Genomic DNA, 24,405 nt, shown 5'->3' with positions numbered 1-24,405 from the left:
CCAAAAGTAACAGGAATAGCATTGCCGTGGGCAGAGCTTTTGTAGTACTGATTTCCGCCGCTAGGGCCGTTGACCTGCCACGTTCTGTTCGTCACTAGTGACCGATTTTGCTAGTGCTGTTTCACTGCTGATTCGTTTTTTTTTACGATGGAACATTTAAGTCAACAACGTGCCGCTGGGAAATTTTCTCTTCTGCTCGGTAAAAACACTGTTTTAATGCAGAAAACTGCTTATAAAGATGACGCTATGGGGAAAACTCAAGCGTATGAGTGATTTCCTGGATTTAAAAATGGCTGTTTATACGAGGGGGTACCCAAAAGTTACAGGAATAGCATTGCCGTGGGCGGAGCTTTTGTAGTACTGATTTCCGCCGCTAGGGCCGTTGACCTGCCACGTTCTGTTCGTCACTAGTGACCGATTTTGCTAGTGCTGTTTCACTGCTGATTCGTTTTTTTTTACGATGGAACATTTAAGTCAACAACGTGCCGCTGGGAAATTTTCTCTTCTGCTCGGTAAAAACACTGTTTTAATGCAGAAAACTGCTTATAAAGATGACGCTATGGGGAAAACTCAAGCGTATGAGTGATTTCCTCGATTTAAAAATGGCTGTTTATACGAGGGGGTACCCAAAAGTTACAGGAATAGCATTGCCGTGGGCGGAGCTTTTGTAGTACTGATTTCCGCCGCTAGGGCCGTTGACCTGCCACGTTCTGTTCGTCACTAGTGACCGATTTTGCTAGTGCTGTTTCACTGCTGATTCGTTTTTTTTTACGATGGAACATTTAAGTCAACAACGTGCCGCTGGGAAATTTTCTCTTCTGCTCGGTAAAAACACTGTTTTAATGCAGAAAACTGCTTATAAAGATGACGCTATGGGGAAAACTCAAGCGTATGAGTGATTTCCTCGATTTAAAAATGGCTGTTTATACGAGGGGGTACCCAAAAGTAACAGGAATAGCATTGCCGTGGGCGGAGCTTTTGTAGTACTGATGGAAAATTCAAGTCAACAACGTTCCGCTGTGAAATTTTGTTTTCTACTCGGTGAAAACACTGTTTCAATGTTGAAAATTACTTATAAAGATGACGCTATGGGGACGTCCATCAACTGTCCGAAACCAGTGGAATATCTTGGTTCAGCAAAAACAGATTCACCTGCACAGTCAGCGATCACTGTTAGCTAGTTTTAGCCGCTTCGCGCACCTTACTCGCCTGACCTGGCGCCGTGCGACTTTTTCTTGTTTCCACGCATGAAAAGGGGCGCGAAAGGACGGCGATTTGAAAACATCGACAACCGTAACTTCCAAACAATGTTTCGAACAGTGGAATCACCTCCGGGACAAGTATTTAGAAGGGGATGAGGTTGTACCTTCGAAAATTAGAAAGGCAGGTAGAAAGTTGTTGCTTACCTAGAACCCGGTAATCTGGAATTCTGAGCCATGGCGGATCGTTGATGTAGATGATTAGTTTCGGATTCAGAATAACGTCCGTTGTTATTTGGATACCTCGTATGATGGTGATTATTATAATAATTGTAACGTTTTCTACCCATTTCCGGCGAGGTAACCGGACTTTCCGTACTAGGCATCGGTTTGAGCATCCTTTTTAATGTGTTACTGTCTAAACTCAAACCGCTTTCCCTATTCATATCCTCCGTACTTTTCGATTTGTTTTTCCTCGAAATATTATTATTGACTACGTTATGGTGATGAGCTGCTCTAAGTTCGGCGTCTCTGATCATATCTATATCGGAATAATCTACGGATTTCGTATTTGTGAGTACGTGATGGAAATTGTCCCGTAACGGAGGTCGAGTCGACGTCGAAGACGATTTCGTATTCGGACCTAGAGAACCGCCGGCTTGAGTCCCTTCAGATTTCGAAGATTCGCCCGGTTGCGTTTGGGATTGGGTTTCAGTCTGACTTATCTGAAAAACCATCAAATTTCTACCAAATTTTTTTACTATTTTATCCAATTTACTTGAGATCCGATCGAATTTTCTGTACCGACCGAAGCAGTCACAGTTTTTGGTCCAGTCGACGTATTAGTTGTAGTCATCGTACTTGTATCTAACTGCGGTTGTACTGCCCTGTCTTTCATCTGTCTAATTTGACTACCTTCCCTTTGCGACCCTTTCGTACCTACGAACGAACATTTATTAACGAATATATTCGATAGAAATAAACTAAAAACTCACCTTGATTATATTCACCTTGATTAGACGCAGTCTGATTAGCGCCGACGTTGTCGTAAAGACTCGTAGAAGATGTCGCCGCCGTCACTTTCTCTATACGCCCTTCGGAATCGTTCGTACGGGTCGTAGCACGAGGAAGCGTCGAGGATCCTTTAAAAAAAAATATTATTCATCATATTCCTCGAGATCGTTATTTTCGACGTACCCCTGTATCTAGGATCTTGCGCTTTCAGTCTCGCATACTGCTCGGAAGTCATGCAGGTGCATTGGGGTTCTCTGGAGGACGCTGCCGGTCTGCTGGGAGAAGCTGGGGTGCTGAGCGGTTTACGTTTACCGCCGACGGTTTTCAATTTTTGTTTATTGGGCGCCTCCAATTTCAAACTATAGGAAGATGAAGCCTTGCGGCTGAACTTGAATGAAGGCGACTGCAACAGATCAGACTGCGTTTAATAAGCATTTTTAGGAGAGCTAAATCGTCACGAGGAATATAAAATACATTTAGAATCGTTAAAATAGTTTATAAATTGATAAATCGGATCATATTTTAATCCCCAAGTCGTGGAGGGTGAATCGTAGGCAGTTAACGTGTTAATCAATTCGATTTTAAATTTTTGTTTTAATTAAAACTAAAATATATAAAATTTCTTCAATCGGGATGATAAAATAGTCGAAAAAACCCTCAAAAAACTATCTACAGTATCAATTTTTGGATAAATTCATCCTGTAGAAATTGATTTGACATCGGCGGCGTTGCCATATTTCGAAATTTAAATAGCAAACATAGATACTTACACAACATTCTCTGAATTGTTTAGCGTCGATGGGGGAAGTGAAATTAAGTCCCCAAGTATCGTTGGTCATTGGGTCCTTCCAATAAACGAAACAATCCGAAGCTTGACCAATACGTGTACCTGCGAAAAAAAAAAACGTTTTTTCACAGTTTTTTAGGTTTAAGAATCGAAATTATAAACTCGTTAGCAGTTTTCGGCTTGATTTTTTCGTACGTAGAAAAAAGATAAAATCACACGGATTCAAATGAGGTGAATAAAGTGCTTAATCATTCTATTTTTAACCAAAACTAGTTTTTGTACCACAAATCGTCATTTTTCTAATTCGAGAAACAACTTTTGTCATTATTCGATTCGAAATATGTTAGAAGTGATTTAAACTTACCCGGTTGTACTAATCGTACATCTAAAATTTTGTCGACTTGCGAATTGTAAGCTGTTATGTGGAAAACACATTCTGGCGAATCTTGGATACAAGTTATGTTCACTGGCACTAGATCTTCGCTGACTTGTTGCCATTTAGCTTGCCCGCTACCAGCTGCTACGTGAAAAACTTCCGCCCATAACCTAAAAACAGTCGGGCGTCAGTCGGCGTTGTGCTACAGCCACGTAAACACGTCCGCCATTATTGATGCGCGAATGGTGTCGAATATTAATAATTGATTAATTTCGTACACCAAAAGCAAACTTTGGTAATTAAACTTCGGTTATTAACATATTTAAAAGTGAAATAACAAATCGGGGTAACCCGAATCGCGTCAAACTGTTATAGAAACTTGGGATTTGATGTTTGTTACCTTAATAGATGACCGTCTCGTCTCCTGGAGGTCTGCCACGGTGAGTCCTCGTACCTGTAGGCCTTCCTCAGAATAGGAGCGCACGAACAACTCAGCTTGTTGCCCATCGAAGCTGCCGGGCACTGGCACTGCGCCGCTCCCCTCTGTCACCACATATCGCCGAATTCGCCGGTGGTTCCTCTCGTCGAGCTCCACTGGTTACCAACCGACGTACCCGAGGCGCCGCGAACGCCTCTGTTCAGTGATTGAGATCGTTGATGGTGATGATGACCGCTGCCGGGTTTACCGTGTTTATGCTGCTGGAAAAGAAAACAAACAAAAAAACGATTTCAGTACAACAAATACAATAAATCTTGGAACGGCTTCGAGGAATCCCTCATGAAGTTTAGATAAAATTCACCTTGCGACAACATATTTTGGACCTTGCAAAACCGATTTTATTTCAGCTGACCTTGTAAAAACCGATTGTAGACCAAATTGACCTTGCAAAAACACATTTTAGACGGAATAACATCGAGAAAACCTTGCAAAAACCCATTTGTAGCCAAGTTGACCTTGAAAAAACCGATTTAAGATCGATTTGACCTTGCTGAAACTTATTTTGGATAATATGGAGCTTGAAAAAACCTTGTCAGATCAAACTGATTTTGCAAAAAAACCGATTTGTAACCAAGTTGACCTTGAAAAAACCGATTTAAGATCGATTTGACCTTGCTGAAACTTATTTTGGATAATATGGAGCTTGAAAAAACCTTGTCAGATCAAACTGATTTTGCAAAAAAACCGATTTGTAACCAAGTTGACCTTGAAAAAACCGATTTAAGATCGATTTGACCTTGCTGAAACTTATTTTGGATAATATGGAGCTTGAAAAAACCTTGTCAGATCAAACTGATTTTGCAAAAAAACCGATTTGTAACCAAGTTGACCTTGAAAAAACCGATTTAAGATCGATTTGACCTTGCTGAAACTTATTTTGGATAATATGGAGCTTGAAAAAACCTTGTCAGATCAAACTGATTTTGCAAAAAAACCGATTTGTAACCAAGTTGACCTTGAAAAAACCGATTTAAGATCGATTTGACCTTGCTGAAACTTATTTTGGATAATATGGAGCTTGAAAAAACCTTGTCAGATCAAACTGATTTTGCAAAAAAACCGATTTGTAACCAAGTTGACCTTGAAAAAACCGATTTAAGATCGATTTGACCTTGCTGAAACTTATTTTGGATAATATGGAGCTTGAAAAAACCTTGTCAGATCAAACTGATTTTGCAAAAAAACCGATTTGTAACCAAGTTGACCTTGAAAAAACCGATTTAAGATCGATTTGACCTTGCTGAAACTTATTTTGGATAATATGGAGCTTGAAAAAACCTTGTCAGATCAAACTGATTTTGCAAAAAACCGATTTGTGACCAAGTTGACCTGGAAAAAACCGATTTAAGATCGATTTGACCTTGCTGAAACTTATTTTGGATAATATGGAGCTTGAAAAAACCTTGTCAGATCAAACTGATTTTGCAAAAAAACCGATTTGTAACCAAGTTGACCTTGAAAAAACCGATTTAAGATCGATTTGACCTTGCTGAAACTTATTTTGGATAATATGGAGCTTGAAAAAACCTTGTCAGATCAAACTGATTTTGCAAAAAAACCGATTTGTAACCAAGTTGACCTTGAAAAAACCGATTTAAGATCGATTTGTGACCAAGTTGACCTGGAAAAAACCGATTTAAGATCGATTTGACATTGCTAAAACTTATTTTAGACAATATGGAGCTTGAAAAAAACCTTGTCAGGTCAAACTGATCTTGCAAAAAACCGATTTGTAACCAAGCTTTACCTGGAAAAAACCGATTTAAGATCGATTTGGCCTTGCTAAAACTTATTTTGGCAAATATGGAGCTTGAAAAAACCTTGTCAGATTAAATTGATCTTGCAAAAACCGATTTTGGACCCAGTTGACTTTCTAAAACCAGTTTAAAATCAAACTAACCTTGTAAAAACTTACTACACATAAAATTGACATTGCAAAAGGCCATTTTATATACAAGTGATTAAAAAAAAAACATTAAAGACAAAATTATCCTTGAAAATCCATTATATATCAAAATAATCTGAAAAAAGCCAATTTTAGATCAAATGACCTTGCAAAAACATGTTTTGGACTATATTGACCTTGAAACAATCATTGTTTATCAAAATGACCTTACAAAAACTTATTTTGTATCCAGTTAACCTTGAAAAAACCGATTTTAGATCGAATTGATCTTGCTAAAATTTATTTTGAACAATATGGAGTTTGAAAAAACCATTGTGGATAAAATTGACCTTGCAAAATCGATTCTAGACGCAAGGTGACCTTAAAAACCAATTTTAGACCAAATTGACCTTGATAAAACACATTTTAGACAGAATGACATTGAAAAAACCGATTTTAGATCGAATTGATCTTGCTAAAACTTATTTTGAACAATATGGAGTTTGAAAAAACCATTGTGGATAAAATTGACCTTGCAAAATCGATTCTAGACGCAAGGTGGCCTTAAAAAACCAATTTTAGACCAAATTGACCTTGATAAAACACATTTTAGACAGAATGACAATGAAAAAACCGATTTTAGATCGAATTGATCTTGCTAAAACTTATTTTGAACAATATGGAGTTTGAAAAAACCATTGTGGATAAAACTGACCTTGCAAAATCGATTCTAGACGCAAGGTGACCTTAAAAACCAATTTTAGACCAAATTGACCTTGATAAAACACATTTTAGACAGAATGACATTGAAAAAACCGATTTTAGATCGAATTGATCTTGCTAAAACTTATTTTGAACAATATGGAGTTTGAAAAAACCATTGTGGATAAAATTGACCTTGCAAAATCGATTCTAGACGCAAGGTGGCCTTAAAAAACCAATTTTAGACCAAATTGACCTTGATAAAATACATTTTAGACAGAATGACATTGAAAAAACCGATTTTAGATCGAATTGATAAGGCTAAAAGTTATTTTGAACAATATGGAGTTTGAAAAAACCATTGTGGATAAAATTGACCTTGCAAAATCGATTCTAGACGCAAGGTGACCTTAAAAAACCGAATTTCAGACCAAATTGATCTTGATAAAACACATTTTAGACAGAATGACATTGAAAAAACCGATTTTAGATCGAATTGATCTTGCTAAAACTTATTTTGAACAATATGGAGTTTGAAAAAACCATTGTGGATAAAATTGACCTTGCAAAATCGATTCTAGACGCAAGGTGGCCTTAAAAAACCAATTTTAGACCAAATTGACCTTGATAAAACACATTTTAGACAAAATGACATTGAAAAAACCGATTTTAGATCGACTTGATCTTGCTAAAATTTATTTTGAATAATATGGAGTTTGAAAAAACCATTGTGGATAAAATTGACCTTGCAAAATCGATTCTAGACGCAAGGTGGCCTTAAAAAACCAATTTTAGACCAAATTGACCTTGATAAAACACATTTTAGACAGAATGACATTGAAAAAACCGATTTTAGATCGAATTGATCTTGCTAAAATTTATTTTGAACAATATGGAGTTTGAAAAAACCATTGTGGATAAAATTGACCTTGCAAAATCGATTCTAGACGCAAGGTGGCCTTAAAAAACCAATTTTAGACCAAATTGACCTTGATAAAACACATTTTAGACAGAATGACATTGAAAAAACCGATTTTAGATCGAATTGATCTTGCTAAAACTTATTTTGAACAATATGGAGTTTGAAAAAACCATTGTGGATAAAATTGACCTTGCAAAATCGATTCTAGACGCAAGGTGGCCTTAAAAAACCAATTTTAGACCAAATTGACCTTGATAAAACACATTTTAGACAGAATGACATTGAAAAAACCGATTTTAGATCAAATTGACCTTGATAAAACACATTTTAGACAGAATGACAATGAAAAAACCGATTTTAGATCGACTTGATCTTGCTAAAACTTATTTTGAACAATATGGAGTTTGAAAAAACCATTGTGGATAAAATTGGCCTTGCAAAATCGATTCTAGACGCAAGGTGACCTTAAAAAACCAATTTTAGACCAAATTGACCTTGATAAAACACATTTTAGACAGAATGACATTGAAAAAACCGATTTTAGATCGAATTGATAAGGCTAAAAGTTATTTTGAACAATATGGAGTTTGAAAAAACCATTGTGGATAAAATTGGCCTTGCAAAATCGATTCTAGACGCAAGGTGACCTTAAAAAACCAATTTTAGACCAAATTGACCTTGATAAAACACATTTTAGACAGAATGACAATGAAAAAACCGATTTTAGATCGAATTGATAAGGCTAAAAGTTATTTTGAACAATATGGAGTTTGAAAAAACCATTGTGGATAAAACTGACCTTGCAAAATCGATTCTAGACGCAAGGTGACCTTAAAAAACCGAATTTCAGACCAAATTGATCTTGCAAAAATACATTTTAAACAGAATGACATTGAAAAAACGGAATTTGAAGTTTGATTTCCTCGAAATCGAGTCGTATGATTTGACTCCTTCGTTTATTTTCATTTCTTCTGTTAGATATCTTACTTTAACTCAAAGATGACTTATCGGAAATCATTGATGATAACTTTGGGTTATTTTCATTTAGACCGCCCTATATGAATTATCCTATCAAGGAATCTCTTCAAAACTGTGTCCCATTGGTGGGATTTCTCATTGTAAGACTGTATAACCTGAAATTAGTGATGTTATTGGTTAGGTCCCTATTGGGAAGTTTGTGTTTGTAACGTGGTATCCTAGGCGATGGTAACTAGGTTTATTAATGTAAATGTTATCGGGGAGACCAATGGGAATGATTTTATTTGCCTACGTTAACAGTAGGAGGGTCAATTAGAATTTAAAACGTAAGCTCGACATACTTTCACATGATATACACACTATTAGTCCTTAGAACACATCGACACAACACGAAATTGGTCCTTCGAGCCGGAAAAAAGTTGCGATATCCCGTAAATCGTTTCTGTTCAATGTACCAATAGAAAAAAAAAACAATAAAATGTTCTAAAGTTGAAAATACATCGTAAACATTCGTGGACGGTTTATGAAATTATGTCACGGTACAAAGCGCAGGGATAGTTCGTTGCACTTGACTATTTTTACCGCCGATGCATTTTCTACATAATGACAACATATGTACAACGAAAACAATATTCAATTTAGATTTAGAAACGTCGAATTACTAGTTAAATCAGCTATTACTCCATTCTAGTTTAAATTCTTTCTCGTTTGGAAAAAAATAGCGACGACGTCTTTAGTTATAGTGAAAAATAAAAAAATATTTGTTCTACAAGTTCGATTTTCACGTGTCGACAGCAGCAATCCAATAGAAAGAACAGGAAAGGACTGAATTTATCAAAACATAAACACAAAAACGAAAATATCTTGTATCCACTCATTGGTGTAGATATTTACGTTAAGTACGTCTTCGAAAGTAATTTGTTACATGTAGTTGTAAACTAAAATCACGAAAATATATTTTTCGAAATATTCTCAATCAAAATCGCAACCGAAAACTGTCTGCTATGTAGAATTTCTTTATTTTGTCCCCTAACTCGGCCTTCGCGAACAAAAAATTCGAAACAACAAGCTGCAACTTGTCCAAAGCTTGTAGAGCTACGCACTACGCACTTCGCACTAAGCACTAGGCACTTCGCACTACGTATGTCAACAATCCCTTTACATTCGAGTTGATTCCATTCCGAGAATTTCATTTTTTGTACCGCATTGATGATCTTTCGATCTATTTTCTAAATATTGAGATGTTTGTCCTATCCAAATACTTATAGATGTCGCTAACTACAAAATTGATGAGGCATTTTAGAGCCAAACTATTGTCTTGTTTGACTTGTGTTCGAGGTTAGGTTATAAAGATTTAACATTTTGGCAATTTATTAGGACGAAAAACGAAGTTTATATTTTGAGATTTGTGGTGAACGACAAAGAACAAAAGTAGGTAGTACTTCGTAGCACCAATTTAACAAAAAAGCTTCTTCGTAAGCTGAGGTATAAGAGCATCCATCTTATAGTCATTATCTAGCACTTGGAGGGTTCTAGGATGCCCAACGATCTTTTTAATTTTTGTTTTTTATCAATTATGTCACAAAAACTCGAAGTCTTCTTTAAGACCAAAAAGATATATATTCCGCAAGAGCTTGTGAACCTCTATAAAGACCAGATTCGACCAGTATACCCTGAGGATGCTCGAATCATTACAAAATAGGGAAAATTCGACTTATGGACGATCTAGAGCTGATCAAAAACTGTCTCACCTAGAGAAGTTTTTACAACAATTACTAGACAGGCAGACGGACTTCTTTCTTTAAAGAAGTACAAGCTGGTGGAATTAGCAGCTGAGGCACTTTTTCTCAAAGATTACAACCTAGAGCAGTTCAAGATTAGTATCCACGGTATCTCTACTTGATATTGACTATTATAGACAGACAGATCGACATCAAATTCGCCTGCAAACACCCAGAAAGTCAATTAATCGTGACTGCTTTCTTTAAAGAAGTACAAGCTTGCTAAAACAGCAACCAAGGCACTTCTTTCTCAAAGATTACAACCTAGAGAAGTTCTAAATTAGTATCCACAGACAAGTCACACGATATTGATGATTATAGACAGTCAGATCGAGATCAAATTCGCCTGCAAACACCCAGAAAGTCAATTAATCGTGACTGCTTTCTTTAAAGAAGTACAAGCTTGCTAAAACGGCAACCAAGGCACTTCTTTCTCAAAGATTACAACCTAGAGGAGTTCAAGATTAGTATCCACAGACAAGTCACACGATATTGATGATTATAGACAGTCAGATCGAGATCAAATTCGCCTGCAAACACCCAGAAAGTCAATTAATCGTGACTGCTTTCTTTAAAGAAGTACAAGCTTGCTAAAACGGCAACCAAGGCACTTCTTTCTCAAAGATTACAACCTAGAGGAGTTCAAAATTGATATCCACAGACAACTCACACGATACTGATGATTATAGACAGTCAGATCGAGATCAAATTCGCCTGCAAACACCCAGAAAGTCAATTAATCGTGACTGCTTTCTTTAAAGAAGTACAAGCTTGCTAAAACGGCAACCAAGGCACTTCTTTCTCAAAGATTACAACCTAGAGAAGTTCTAAATTAGTATCCACAGACAAGTCACACGATATTGATGATTATAGACAGTCAGATTGAGATCAAATTCGCCTGCAAACACCCAGAAAGTCAATTAATCGTGACTGCTTTCTTTAAAGAAGTACAAGCTTGCTAAAACGGCAACCAAGGCACTTCTTTCTCAAAGATTACAACCTAGAGAAGTTCTAAATTAGTATCCACAGACAAGTCACACGATATTGATGATTATAGACAGTCAGATCGAGATCAAATTCGCCTGCAAACACCCAGAAAGTCAATTAATCGTGACTGCTTTCTTTAAAGAAGTACAAGCTTGCTAAAACGGCAACCAAGGCACTTCTTTCTCAAAGATTACAACCTAGAGAAGTTCTAAATTAGTATCCACAGACAAGTCACACGATATTGATGATTATAGACAGTCAGATCGAGATCAAATTCGCCTGCAAACACCCAGAAAGTCAATTAATCGTGACTGCTTTCTTTAAAGAAGTACAAGCTTGCTAAAACGGCAACCAAGGCATTTCTTTCTCAAAGATTACAACCTAGAGGAGTTCAAGATTAGTATCCACAGACAACTCACACGATACTGATGATTATAGACAGTCAGATCGACATCAAATTCGCCTGCAAACACCCAGAAAGTCAATTAATCGTGACTGCTTTCTTTAAAGAAGTACAAGCTTGCTAAAACGGCAACCAAGGCACTTCTTTCTCAAAGATTACAACCTAGAGAAGTTCTAAATTGATATCCACAGACAACTCACACGATACTGATGATTATAGACAGTCAGATCGACATCAAATTCGCCTGCAGACACCCAGAAAGTCAATTAATCGTGACTGCTTTCTTTAAAGAAGTACAAGCTTGCTGAAACGGCAACCAAGGCACTTCTTTCTCAAAGATTACAACCTAGAGAAGTTCAAGATTGGTATCCACAGACGTCTCCACATATAATTACATCATTAAAAATTTGATTTTGTGTCCAAATATGTTATTGGCAATCAGCCGGTCCGGTGCTGGATGTCTGGATACCGCGGGAGGAGTAGGAGGAACTTATCGATCGAGATGATATCCAGGCTGCCGCGACGGCAGCGTTCGATGACGTCATTTCTGACACTACGCTCTTTCTACTACAAGGTCCTTCTGGTAGAACTCATTGTACGTTGCACTGCAGCCTTTTAGTTGTTATTAAATCTGTATTAGTCACGTAATTAGAACAAAAAGTCGTGAAATTTATCACTTTTGCGTCTTATATGTAGAGACAAGGTCGAGAGACGATATCAAATTAACGTAAATTGATTTTTGAGGTTATGAATGGAATAATGAATTGCGCAACGTTTGTAAAGTGTTTGAATATTAGAAATACGATTATAGATTATTAATTCGAAGTATTTTGTTTTATAAACATTTTGGAAACTACATAAAACCTGACATCCAAATATTTCTTATATAGAATTCAGTTTGAAATAAAATATGATCGGAATAGTATGTTTTTAAGTCTTAATCATCTGTTTTAAGCTCCATACCCGCGATGTTCGATAAATTCGACTCCCATTTTATAATAAGAATCATCAAACTCTTCAAATGGAACGGTCTTTGCCTTCTAGGTCAGGTCAGGTACTGTTGGAACCCTCGTATGGCTCAAAAACCACATTACAAACTGTTTTTCTTTGCATTGTTGCATTACATGGTTCAAATAAAAGACATCATTGTATTTAGATGACTTTTTGATAAGACCCATCGACCTTAAATTCTTAACCTCAAGCTGGAGTTCAAAATTGATATCCACAAACGTCTCACACGATATTGACTATTATAGACAGACAGATCGACATCAAATTCGCCTGCAAACACCCAGAAAGTCAATTAATCGTGACTGCTTTCTTTAAAGAAGTACAAGCTTGCTGAAACGGCAACCAAGGCACTTCTTTATCAAAGATTACAACCTAGAGGAGTTCAAGATTGATATCCACAGACAAGTCACACGATATTGATGATTATAGACAGTCAGATCGAGATCAAATTCGCCTGCAAACACCCAGAAAGTCAATTAATCGTGACTGCTTTCTTTAAAGAAGTACAAGCTTGCTGAAACGGCAACCAAGGCACTTCTTTCTCAAAGATTACAACCTAGAGGAGTTCAAGATTGATATCCACAGATAACTCACACGATACTGATGATTATAGACAGTCAGATCGACATCAAATTCGCCTGCAAACACCCAGAAAGTCAATTAATCGTGACTGCTTTCTTTAAAGAAGTACAAGCTTGCTAAAACGGCAACCAAGGCACTTCTTTCTCAAAGATTACAACCTAGAGGAGTTCAAGATTGATATCCACAGATAACTCACACGATACTGATGATTATAGACAGTCAGATCGAGATCAAATTCGCCTGCAAACACCCAGAAAGTCAATTAATCGTGACTGCTTTCTTTAAAGAAGTACAAGCTTGCTGAAACGGCAACCAAGGCACTTCTTTCTCAAAGATTACAACCTAGAGGAGTTCAAGATTGATATCCACAGACAAGTCACACGATATTGATGATTATAGACAGTCAGATCGAGATCAAATTCGCCTGCAAACACCCAGAAAGTCAATTAATCGTGACTGCTTTCTTTAAAGAAGTACAAGCTTGCTGAAACGGCAACCAAGGCACTTCTTTCTCAAAGATTACAACCTAGAGGAGTTCAAGATTGATATCCACAGATAACTCACACGATACTGATGATTATAGACAGTCAGATCGACATCAAATTCGCCTGCAAACACCCAGAAAGTCAATTAATCGTGACTGCTTTCTTTAAAGAAGTACAAGCTTGCTAAAACGGCAACCAAGGCACTTCTTTCTCAAAGATTACAACCTAGAGGAGTTCAAGATTGATATCCACAGATAACTCACACGATACTGATGATTATAGACAGTCAGATCGACATCAAATTCGCCTGCAAACACCCAGAAAGTCAATTAATCGTGACTGCTTTCTTTAAAGAAGTACAAGCTTGCTGAAACGGCAACCAAGGCACTTCTTTCTCAAAGATTACAACCTAGAGGAGTTCAAGATTGATATCCACAGATAACTCACACGATACTGATGATTATAGACAGTCAGATCGACATCAAATTCGCCTGCAAACACCCAGAAAGTCAATTAATCGTGACTGCTTTCTTTAAAGAAGTACAAGCTTGCTGAAACGGCAACCAAGGCACTTCTTTCTCAAAGATTACAACCTAGAGGAGTTCAAGATTGATATCCACAGATAACTCACACGATACTGATGATTATAGACAGTCAGATCGAGATCAAATTCGCCTGCAAACACCCAGAAAGTCAATTAATCGTGACTGCTTTCTTTAAAGAAGTACAAGCTTGCTAAAACGGCAACCAAGGCACTTCTTTCTCAAAGATTACAACCTAGAGGAGTTCAAGATTGATATCCACAGATAACTCACACGATACTGATGATTATAGACAGTCAGATCGACATCAAATTCGCCTGCAAACACCCAGAAAGTCAATTAATCGTGACTGCTTTCTTTAAAGAAGTACAAGCTTGCTGAAACGGCAACCAAGGCACTTCTTTCTCAAAGATTACAACCTAGAGGAGTTCAAGATTGATATCCACAGACAACTCACACGATACTGATGATTATAGACAGTCAGATCGAGATCAAATTCGCCTGCAAACACCCAGAAAGTCAATTAATCGTGACTGCTTTCTTTAAAGAAGTACAAGCTTGCTGAAACGGCAACCAAGGCACTTCTTTCTCAAAGATTACAACCTAGAGGAGTTCAAAATTGATATCCACAGATAACTCACACGATATTGATGATTATAGACAGTCAGATCGAGATCAAATTCGCCTGCAAACACCCAGAAAGTCAATTAATCGTGACTGCTTTCTTTAAAGAAGTACAAGCTTGCTAAAACGGCAACCAAGGCACTTCTTTCTCAAAGATTACAACCTAGAGGAGTTCAAGATTGATATCCACAGATAACTCACACGATACTGATGATTATAGACAGTCAGATCGACATCAAATTCGCCTGCAAACACCCAGAAAGTCAATTAATCGTGACTGCTTTCTTTAAAGAAGTACAAGCTTGCTGAAACGGCAACCAAGGCACTTCTTTCTCAAAGATTACAACCTAGAGGAGTTCAAGATTGATATCCACAGACAACTCACACGATACTGATGATTATAGACAGTCAGATCGAGATCAAATTCGCCTGCAAACACCCAGAAAGTCAATTAATCGTGACTGCTTTCTTTAAAGAAGTACAAGCTTGCTGAAACGGCAACCAAGGCACTTCTTTCTCAAAGATTACAACCTAGAGGAGTTCAAAATTGATATCCACAGATAACTCACACGATACTGATGATTATAGACAGTCAGATCGAGATCAAATTCGCCTGCAAACACCCAGAAAGTCAATTAATCGTGACTGCTTTCTTTAAAGAAGTACAAGCTTGCTAAAACGGCAACCAAGGCACTTCTTTCTCAAAGATTACAACCTAGAGGAGTTCAAGATTGATATCCACAGATAACTCACACGATACTGATGATTATAGACAGTCAGATCGACATCAAATTCGCCTGCAAACACCCAGAAAGTCAATTAATCGTGACTGCTTTCTTTAAAGAAGTACAAGCTTGCTGAAACGGCAACCAAGGCACTTCTTTCTCAAAGATTACAACCTAGAGGAGTTCAAGATTGATATCCACAGACAACTCACACGATACTGATGATTATAGACAGTCAGATCGAGATCAAATTCGCCTGCAAACACCCAGAAAGTCAATTAATCGTGACTGCTTTCTTTAAAGAAGTACAAGCTTGCTAAAACGGCAACCAAGGCACTTCTTTCTCAAAGATTACAACCTAGAGAAGTTCTAAATTAGTATCCACAGACAAGTCACACGATATTGATGATTATAGACAGTCAGATCGAGATCAAATTCGCCTGCAAACACCCAGAAAGTCAATTAATCGTGACTGCTTTCTTTAAAGAAGTACAAGCTTGCTAAAACGGCAACCAAGGCACTTCTTTCTCAAAGATTACAACCTAGAGGAGTTCAAGATTGATATCCACAGATAACTCACACGATACTGATGATTATAGACAGTCAGATCGACATCAAATTCGCCTGCAAACACCCAGAAAGTCAATTAATCGTGACTGCTTTCTTTAAAGAAGTACAAGCTTGCTGAAACGGCAACCAAGGCACTTCTTTCTCAAAGATTACAACCTAGAGGAGTTCAAGATTGATATCCACAGACAACTCACACGATACTGATGATTATAGACAGTCAGATCGAGATCAAATTCGCCTGCAAACACCCAGAAAGTCAATTAATCGTGACTGCTTTCTTTAAAGAAGTACAAGCTTGCTGAAACGGCAACCAAGGCACTTCTTTCTCAAAGATTACAACCTAGAGGAGTTCAAGATTGATATCCACAGACAACTCACACGATACTGATGATTATAGACAGTCAGATCGAGATCAAATTCGCCTGCAAACACCCAGAAAGTCAATTAATCGTGACTGCTTTCTTTAAAGAAGTACAAGCTTGCTAAAACGGCAACCAAGGCACTTCTTTCTCAAAGATTACAACCTAGAGAAGTTCAAGATTGATATCCACAGATAACTCACACGATACTGATGATTATAGACAGTCAGATCGACATCAAATTCGCCTGCAAACACCCAGAAAGTCAATTAATCGTGACTGCTTTCTTTAAAGAAGTACAAGCTTGCTGAAACGGCAACCAAGGCACTTCTTTCTCAAAGATTACAACCTAGAGGAGTTCAAGATTGATATCCACAGACAACTCACACGATACTGATGATTATAGACAGTCAGATCGACATCAAATTCGCCTGCAAACACCCAGAAAGTCAATTAATCGTGACTGCTTTCTTTAAAGAAGTACAAGCTTGCTGAAACGGCAACCAAGGCACTTCTTTCTCAAAGATTACAACCTAGAGGAGTTCAAGATTGATATCCACAGATAACTCACACGATACTGATGATTATAGACAGTCAGATCGACATCAAATTCGCCTGCAAACACCCAGAAAGTCAATTAATCGTGACTGCTTTCTTTAAAGAAGTACAAGCTTGCTGAAACGGCAACCAAGGCACTTCTTTCTCAAAGATTACAACCTAGAGGAGTTCAAGATTGATATCCACAGATAACTCACACGATATTGATGATTATAGACAGTCAGATCGAGATCAAATTCGCCTGCAAACACCCAGAAAGTCAATTAATCGTGACTGCTTTCTTTAAAGAAGTACAAGCTTGCTAAAACGGCAACCAAGGCACTTCTTTCTCAAAGATTACAACCTAGAGGAGTTCAAGATTGATATCCACAGATAACTCACACGATACTGATGATTATAGACAGTCAGATCGACATCAAATTCGCCTGCAAACACCCAGAAAGTCAATTAATCGTGACTGCTTTCTTTAAAGAAGTACAAGCTTGCTGAAACGGCAACCAAGGCACTTCTTTCTCAAAGATTACAACCTAGAGGAGTTCAAGATTGATATCCACAGACAACTCACACGATACTGATGATTATAGACAGTCAGATCGAGATCAAATTCGCCTGCAAACACCCAGAAAGTCAATTAATCGTGACTGCTTTCTTTAAAGAAGTACAAGCTTGCTGAAACGGCAACCAAGGCACTTCTTTCTCAAAGATTACAACCTAGAGGAGTTCAAAATTGATATCCACAGATAACTCACACGATACTGATGATTATAGACAGTCAGATCGAGATCAAATTCGCCTGCAAACACCCAGAAAGTCAATTAATCGTGACTGCTTTCTTTAAAGAAGTACAAGCTTGCTAAAACGGCAACCAAGGCACTTCTTTCTCAAAGATTACAACCTAGAGGAGTTCAAGATTGATATCCACAGATAACTCACACGATACTGATGATTATAGACAGTCAGATCGACATCAAATTCGCCTGCAAACACCCAGAAAGTCAATTAATCGTGACTGCTTTCTTTAAAGAAGTACAAGCTTGCTGAAACGGCAACCAAGGCACTTCTTTCTCAAAGATTACAACCTAGAGGAGTTCAAGATTGATATCCACAGACAACTCACACGATACTGATGATTATAGACAGTCAGATCGAGATCAAATTCGCCTGCAAACACCCAGAAAGTCAATTAATCGTGACTGCTTTCTTTAAAGAAGTACAAGCTTGCTAAAACGGCAACCAAGGCACTTCTTTCTCAAAGATTACAACCTAGAGAAGTTCTAAATTAGTATCCACAGACAAGTCACACGATATTGATGATTATAGACAGTCAGATCGAGATCAAATTCGCCTGCAAACACCCAGAAAGTCAATTAATCGTGACTGCTTTCTTTAAAGAAGTACAAGCTTGCTAAAACGGCAACCAAGGCACTTCTTTCTCAAAGATTACAACCTAGAGGAGTTCAAGATTGATATCCACAGATAACTCACACGATACTGATGATTATAGACAGTCAGATCGACATCAAATTCGCCTGCAAACACCCAGAAAGTCAATTAATCGTGACTGCTTTCTTTAAAGAAGTACAAGCTTGCTAAAACGGCAACCAAGGCACTTCTTTCTCAAAGATTACAACCTAGAGAAGTTCTAAATTAGTATCCACAGACAAGTCACACGATATTGATGATTATAGACAGTCAGATCGAGATCAAATTCGCCTGCAAACACCCAGAAAGTCAATTAATCGTGACTGCTTTCTTTAAAGAAGTACAAGCTTGCTAAAACGGCAACCAAGGCACTTCTTTCTCAAAGATTACAACCTAGAGGAGTTCAAGATTGATATCCACAGATAACTCACACGATACTGATGATTATAGACAGTCAGATCGACATCAAATTCGCCTGCAAACACCCAGAAAGTCAATTAATCGTGACTGCTTTCTTTAAAGAAGTACAAGCTTGCTAAAACGGCAACCAAGGCACTTCTTTCTCAAAGATTACAACCTAGAGAAGTTCTAAATTAGTATCCACAGACAAGTCACACGATATTGATGATTATAGACAGTCAGATCGAGATCAAATTCGCCTGCAAACACCCAGAAAGTCAATTAATCGTGACTGCTTTCTTTAAAGAAGTACAAGCTTGCTAAAACGGCAACCAAGGCACTTCTTTCTCAAAGATTACAACCTAGAGGAGTTCAAGATTGATATCCACAGATAACTCACACGATACTGATGATTATAGACAGTCAGATCGACATCAAATTCGCCTGCAAACACCCAGAAAGTCAATTAATCGTGACTGTTTCCTTTAAGGAAGTACAAGCTTGCTGAAACGGCAACCAAGGCACTTCTTTCTCAAAGATTACAACCTAGAGGAGTTCAAGATTGATATCCACAGACAACTCACACGATACTGATGATTATAGACAGTCAGATCGAGATCAAATTCGCCTGCAAACACCCAGAAAGTCAATTAATCGTGACTGCTTTCTTTAAAGAAGTACAAGCTTGCTAAAACGGCAACCAAGGCACTTCTTTCTCAAAGATTACAACCTAGAGAAGTTCTAAATTAGTATCCACAGACAAGTCACACGATATTGATGATTATAGACAGTCAGATCGAGATCAAATTCGCCTGCAAACACCCAGAAAGTCAATTAATCGTGACTGCTTTCTTTAAAGAAGTACAAGCTTGCTAAAACGGCAACCAAGGCACTTCTTTCTCAAAGATTACAACCTAGAGGAGTTCAAGATTGATATCCACAGATAACTCACACGATACTGATGATTATAGACAGTCAGATCGACATCAAATTCGCCTGCAAACACCCAGAAAGTCAATTAATCGTGACTGCTTTCTTTAAAGAAGTACAAGCTGGCTGAAACGGCAACCAAGGCACTTCTTTCTCAAAGATTACAACCTAGAGGAGTTCAAGATTGATATCCACAGACAACTCACACGATACTGATGATTATAGACAGTCAGATCGAGATCAAATTCGCCTGCAAACACCCAGAAAGTCAATTAATCGTGACTGCTTTCTTTAAAGAAGTACAAGCTTGCTGAAACGGCAACCAAGGCACTTCTTTCTCAAAGATTACAACCTAGAGGAGTTCAAGATTGATATCCACAGACAACTCACACGATACTGATGATTATAGACAGTCAGATCGAGATCAAATTCGCCTGCAAACACCCAGAAAGTCAATTAATCGTGACTGCTTTCTTTAAAGAAGTACAAGCTTGCTAAAACGGCAACCAAGGCACTTCTTTCTCAAAGATTACAACCTAGAGGAGTTCAAGATTGATATCCACAGACAACTCACACGATACTGATGATTATAGACAGTCAGATCGACATCAAATTCGCCTACAAACACCCAGAAAGTCAATTAATCGTGACTGCTTTCTTTAAAGAAGTACAAGCTTGCTGAAACGGCAACCAAGGCACTTCTTTCTCAAAGATTACAACCTAGAGGAGTTCAAAATTGATATCCACAGACGTCTCACACGATATTGACTATTATAGACAGACAGATCGACATCGACCTCAAGCTGTATCTGTTCCTTATATTGAAGAAATTGAAGGAAACTATCTAAATATAAAAATATGACGTGACTTGGTGGAAAAGCGCTTTCCACGAGCGCTGCGCTTAGAGGATAGCTCGGAATTGGTTTCCAGGGATAATATCTCATCCTTTGGAACTAAGAAGCTGTATGGAAAGGAAATCGCTTCGGAAAACACGTTCAATAGAAAGACCAAGAATATATTAGAAGTCACTGCTTGTGGGAAAACTCCATACAGACCAAATTTGCAACAATCTCAGTTTTCACATGTTGATTAGCAAATTACTTTTCAAATATACCTCGTAGATTTAGTGATGCGAAAATTAGTCGTTAATATCCATTATAGATCCATGATATCTTCATCTGTTTATCGTCTATTGTTTTTAACGTGTATTATATTTTATAATGTGGAAAATTGGATTTCCGTGCCCTACCGTTGATTCTAATCGATATTTTCTTTAAAAAAACACATTTTCCTCCTTCATAACCGACAAAAACCGTTTCCCTCGGCTACTTTACCAGATAACCGTAAACATCAATTATTGAACCACCCCAATAATCAACCCCTCCCTAAATAATTTTCTACGACTAAAATCGCACGCTGTAAAAAATCTTTTGATTCGATTTTGTTTTTAAGTTAATTTGGGGTTAATTTGGATCCATTAGCTGGCACTCCGAGCTCGTGCTGGACTTGAACATCAATGAGAGTCCGATTACTCGGAGATGTATTCCTTGAATGCTTGTCCATTCATTAACTGTATCTATCTTTACAAATTGACCAATTTTCTTGACTGCTTCACATATTTCTTTTCGATAGAGTCTTAAGCAACCGCATTTCGTATTTGTTGGAATCGGAGACTGATTCCCTGAAGTACCTGGACCGAATTTGAAAGTACACAACAGATTTTTCAAGTTTGAAGACACCATGTTGTGTAGCTAAACTAGATTCTTCTTTGGACGACATTGCTTCATCGTTATCAACAATAACTTCAGGAGAATCTGGATAATAGTGGATTGGAAGTGCGTGAACTAGCGAACTTAGTAGGCGTTTCAAAATTTTGGACATGAGAAAGCTGATTGAACAAAAACAGCGTTTCCATAGAGTGTTTAGGAATGTTTAGTAACCATGGATGAAATTTGGGTCCATCACTTCACACCCAGACTAAAAGAACAACCAAAACAATGGATTGGAAAAGGGAGAATCAATTCCAAAGAAGAGAAAGATCCTTCCATTTGCAGGCAAGGTCATGGCGTCGGTTTTTTTGGGATAATTGCATAATTTGAGCGATGAAAACAAGCATTTGGTTAAGAAGAAACTGTTGTTTCATCGAGATAATGCACCAGCTCACAAATTCGTTCTTGCAATGGCCAAAATTGATGAATTTAAATTTGAATTGCTGCATATTCTCCAGATTTAGCACCCTCGGATTATTTTCTGTTTATAGATTTAAAAAAATGTTTCGGTGGTCAAAGATTTTTCAACAATAAAGGGGTGAAATCATTGAACACCGCTTGGAGAAGTGGATGGAGGTAAAACGGAGATTACCTCGATGAATAAACAAAATTTTGTTTTTTCTTTGTCTACACGTACTTCTTGGAGCTTCCTCGTAGATATCTCAACGAACCCAATCGAAATAACTTTTTGTTTCATCAAGATAATGCACCAGCTCACAAATTCGTTCTTGCCATGGCCAAAATTGATGAATTTAAGTTTGAATTGCTGCATATTCTCCAGATTTAGCACTCTCGGATTATTTTCTGTTTGTAGATTTAGAAAAATGTCTCGGTGGTCAAAGATTTTTCAACAATAAAGGGGTGAAATCATTGAACATCGTAGGGAGATTACGTCGATGAATAAACAAAATTTTTGTTAAACCACGTACTTCTTGGAGCTTCCTCGTAGATATCTCAACGAATTTAATCATAATCATTATTTTGTAGTAAATAAAATTATGTTGTTTACTTCAGAAACCTTGCCCTTTTACGTTGCAGGATGGGCCGCGAAAACCGGGCGAAATAAGCATTGTAAATAATTTTTTTCTTACCTCTAACATACCCCAATTTTGTGCATTGGTTTTGGCCGCTTCCACACTACCTTTGGCACCCATTTTATCCCGACACTTTGACAAACAACGCTAAAATCCGTATTCGAATTATGTGGAGTTATTTTTCTATAAATTTCTCTCTTATATATATATATATATATATATATATATATATATATATATATATGTATATAAAAACTTACAGACTTGGCACTAAATTTCAACGATATGCACTTCCACTAAAAGATTTCCATTAATTTATTTACTTTTTCAAAAAATGTTGATTTAGGAAAAAATTCGATAGACCTAGCCGTGGTGGTGGGCACCCCCGTGGTTCAGGTCAGACTGAAGTTTACGCGACGACCGGGAGAGGGCGCTAATGAAAAGCGCTTGCGTCGATTTTCGTCGCCTACACGGGAGTTTAAACACCTAAGGTCTCAAAATGAGGATTCGCCGCTGCCAGTTGGATCATAATTCTGACATTAAACGTATTTTCAACTTATAGCCCATTAATCAAATGAATTATCTAATAATAAGTTGTGTGAAACTTTAGATACACTTATAGTGATGGAAAAGACACGGGGAAAAAGAAGAAAAACTAAAAAACTGCTCCACGTATCGTTTAACCAGACTGAAATGATAGAAAAGATAATAGAGACGTTCTAAAAAAGTTACGAGCCTCATAACTTAAAAAATAAGCAAAGAAAGAGAAACTGTGAAGGTTCTGAAAATCTAATTATCAAAAAAAGTTTCCAGAGCTTCAAATTCGATCATTTTCTCGGTTTAGGTTGAGTTTTTTACTTACGAAGTAATCCAAAGTTCGTGAATAACTAAAAAATCAAAACATAAGTCTGACGTGACTGACACACAGATAGCGCTGTCATTGTCAAATTCAACTGACGTTTATGAAGTACCAACACAAAAAGTGACAGTCATTTTAGTAAACCTACTTTCGTTATATTCCCTACAATAGATACAAAACGTTTTCGTGTGTTAATTTATCTTCGTATTTTGATAAAAAAAAATACTGTAGAAGTTCAGCAATGATTAAAGAAGTTTTATTTGGACTCTGCTCAATCGAAAAGAACCATTTGTTAATGGTAGTCATACAGCGTACGTTTTGGTCGTCCAATCGAGTTGGTTGCTCCAGGAAACATCAAGAAAGTCCACGAATTGGCCATTTGACCACGAGGAAGCTTTTTTCAAAGTGGTTACCGCGTTCATCCACAGTTGTTCAAAAACAACAACGTGTTAATCAAGTTTACACGTGATTAATCAGGTTTTTTGCATCGATATGTAGTAATACATGAAACATTGATCCATCATTTCACTCCGGAATCAAAACGATCATCATCTGAGTGAACTGCAGCCGGTGAACCAGGTTCGAAGCGTCCAAAGGCCCAGAATCAGCTGGGAAGGTTATAGCTTCAATATTTTGGTATGTGTATGGAATATTGTACATCTAATATCTTCAAAAGGAAGAGATAATCAATATCGAATACCACATAGAGTTTTTGGATGAAAAAATCAAGGAAAAACGGCCTTATATGTCGAAGAAGAAACTTAGACAATGCACCGATTCACGAGTCGATAGCAACGATGATTGAATTGAACGGATTGGTTCCTCATCCACCGTATAGTCCAGATCTGGTTACTGGTCTCAAAAAAATACTCGATTTTTGGCAAAAAATATGTCACATGACTTGGTATCGGTATTGCCAGACTGAAATTCAAAACAAATCTTTAACCATGACAAAATCTTTTGTACAATAAATACAATGTACCAGGCGAAACAAAATTACGAA

At 37.4% G+C, this 24,405-nt stretch overlaps 1 protein-coding gene across 1 annotated transcript in view; it reads right to left on the bottom strand.

The window, feature by feature from the left end:
- Positions 1 to 22,920, bottom strand: part of LOC130444224 (protein still life, isoform SIF type 1) — a 198,493-nt gene extending 175,573 nt beyond the window's left edge. Inside the window, exons 1-9 of the mRNA XM_056779281.1 lie at positions 22,804 to 22,920; positions 22,601 to 22,690; positions 3,777 to 4,075; positions 3,365 to 3,546; positions 2,984 to 3,102; positions 2,397 to 2,616; positions 2,195 to 2,341; positions 1,978 to 2,138; positions 1,407 to 1,924 (exon numbers count right to left, since the gene is read on the bottom strand). Coding sequence (XP_056635259.1) covers positions 1,407 to 1,924; positions 1,978 to 2,138; positions 2,195 to 2,341; positions 2,397 to 2,616; positions 2,984 to 3,102; positions 3,365 to 3,546; positions 3,777 to 3,883 — 1,454 coding nt within the window. The 5' untranslated portion in view covers positions 3,884 to 4,075; positions 22,601 to 22,690; positions 22,804 to 22,920. The remainder of the gene's footprint in view (positions 1 to 1,406; positions 1,925 to 1,977; positions 2,139 to 2,194; positions 2,342 to 2,396; positions 2,617 to 2,983; positions 3,103 to 3,364; positions 3,547 to 3,776; positions 4,076 to 22,600; positions 22,691 to 22,803) is intronic.
- Positions 22,921 to 24,405: the final 1,485 nt, after the last annotated feature.

The sequence above is a fragment of the Diorhabda sublineata genome, chromosome 5 (genome assembly GCF_026230105.1).
Source record: "Diorhabda sublineata isolate icDioSubl1.1 chromosome 5, icDioSubl1.1, whole genome shotgun sequence".
Classification (NCBI taxonomy): domain Eukaryota; kingdom Metazoa; phylum Arthropoda; class Insecta; order Coleoptera; family Chrysomelidae; genus Diorhabda; species Diorhabda sublineata.
The sequence above is the reverse complement of the archived record's forward strand: the minus strand, read 5'-3'. Positions and strand labels throughout refer to the sequence as shown.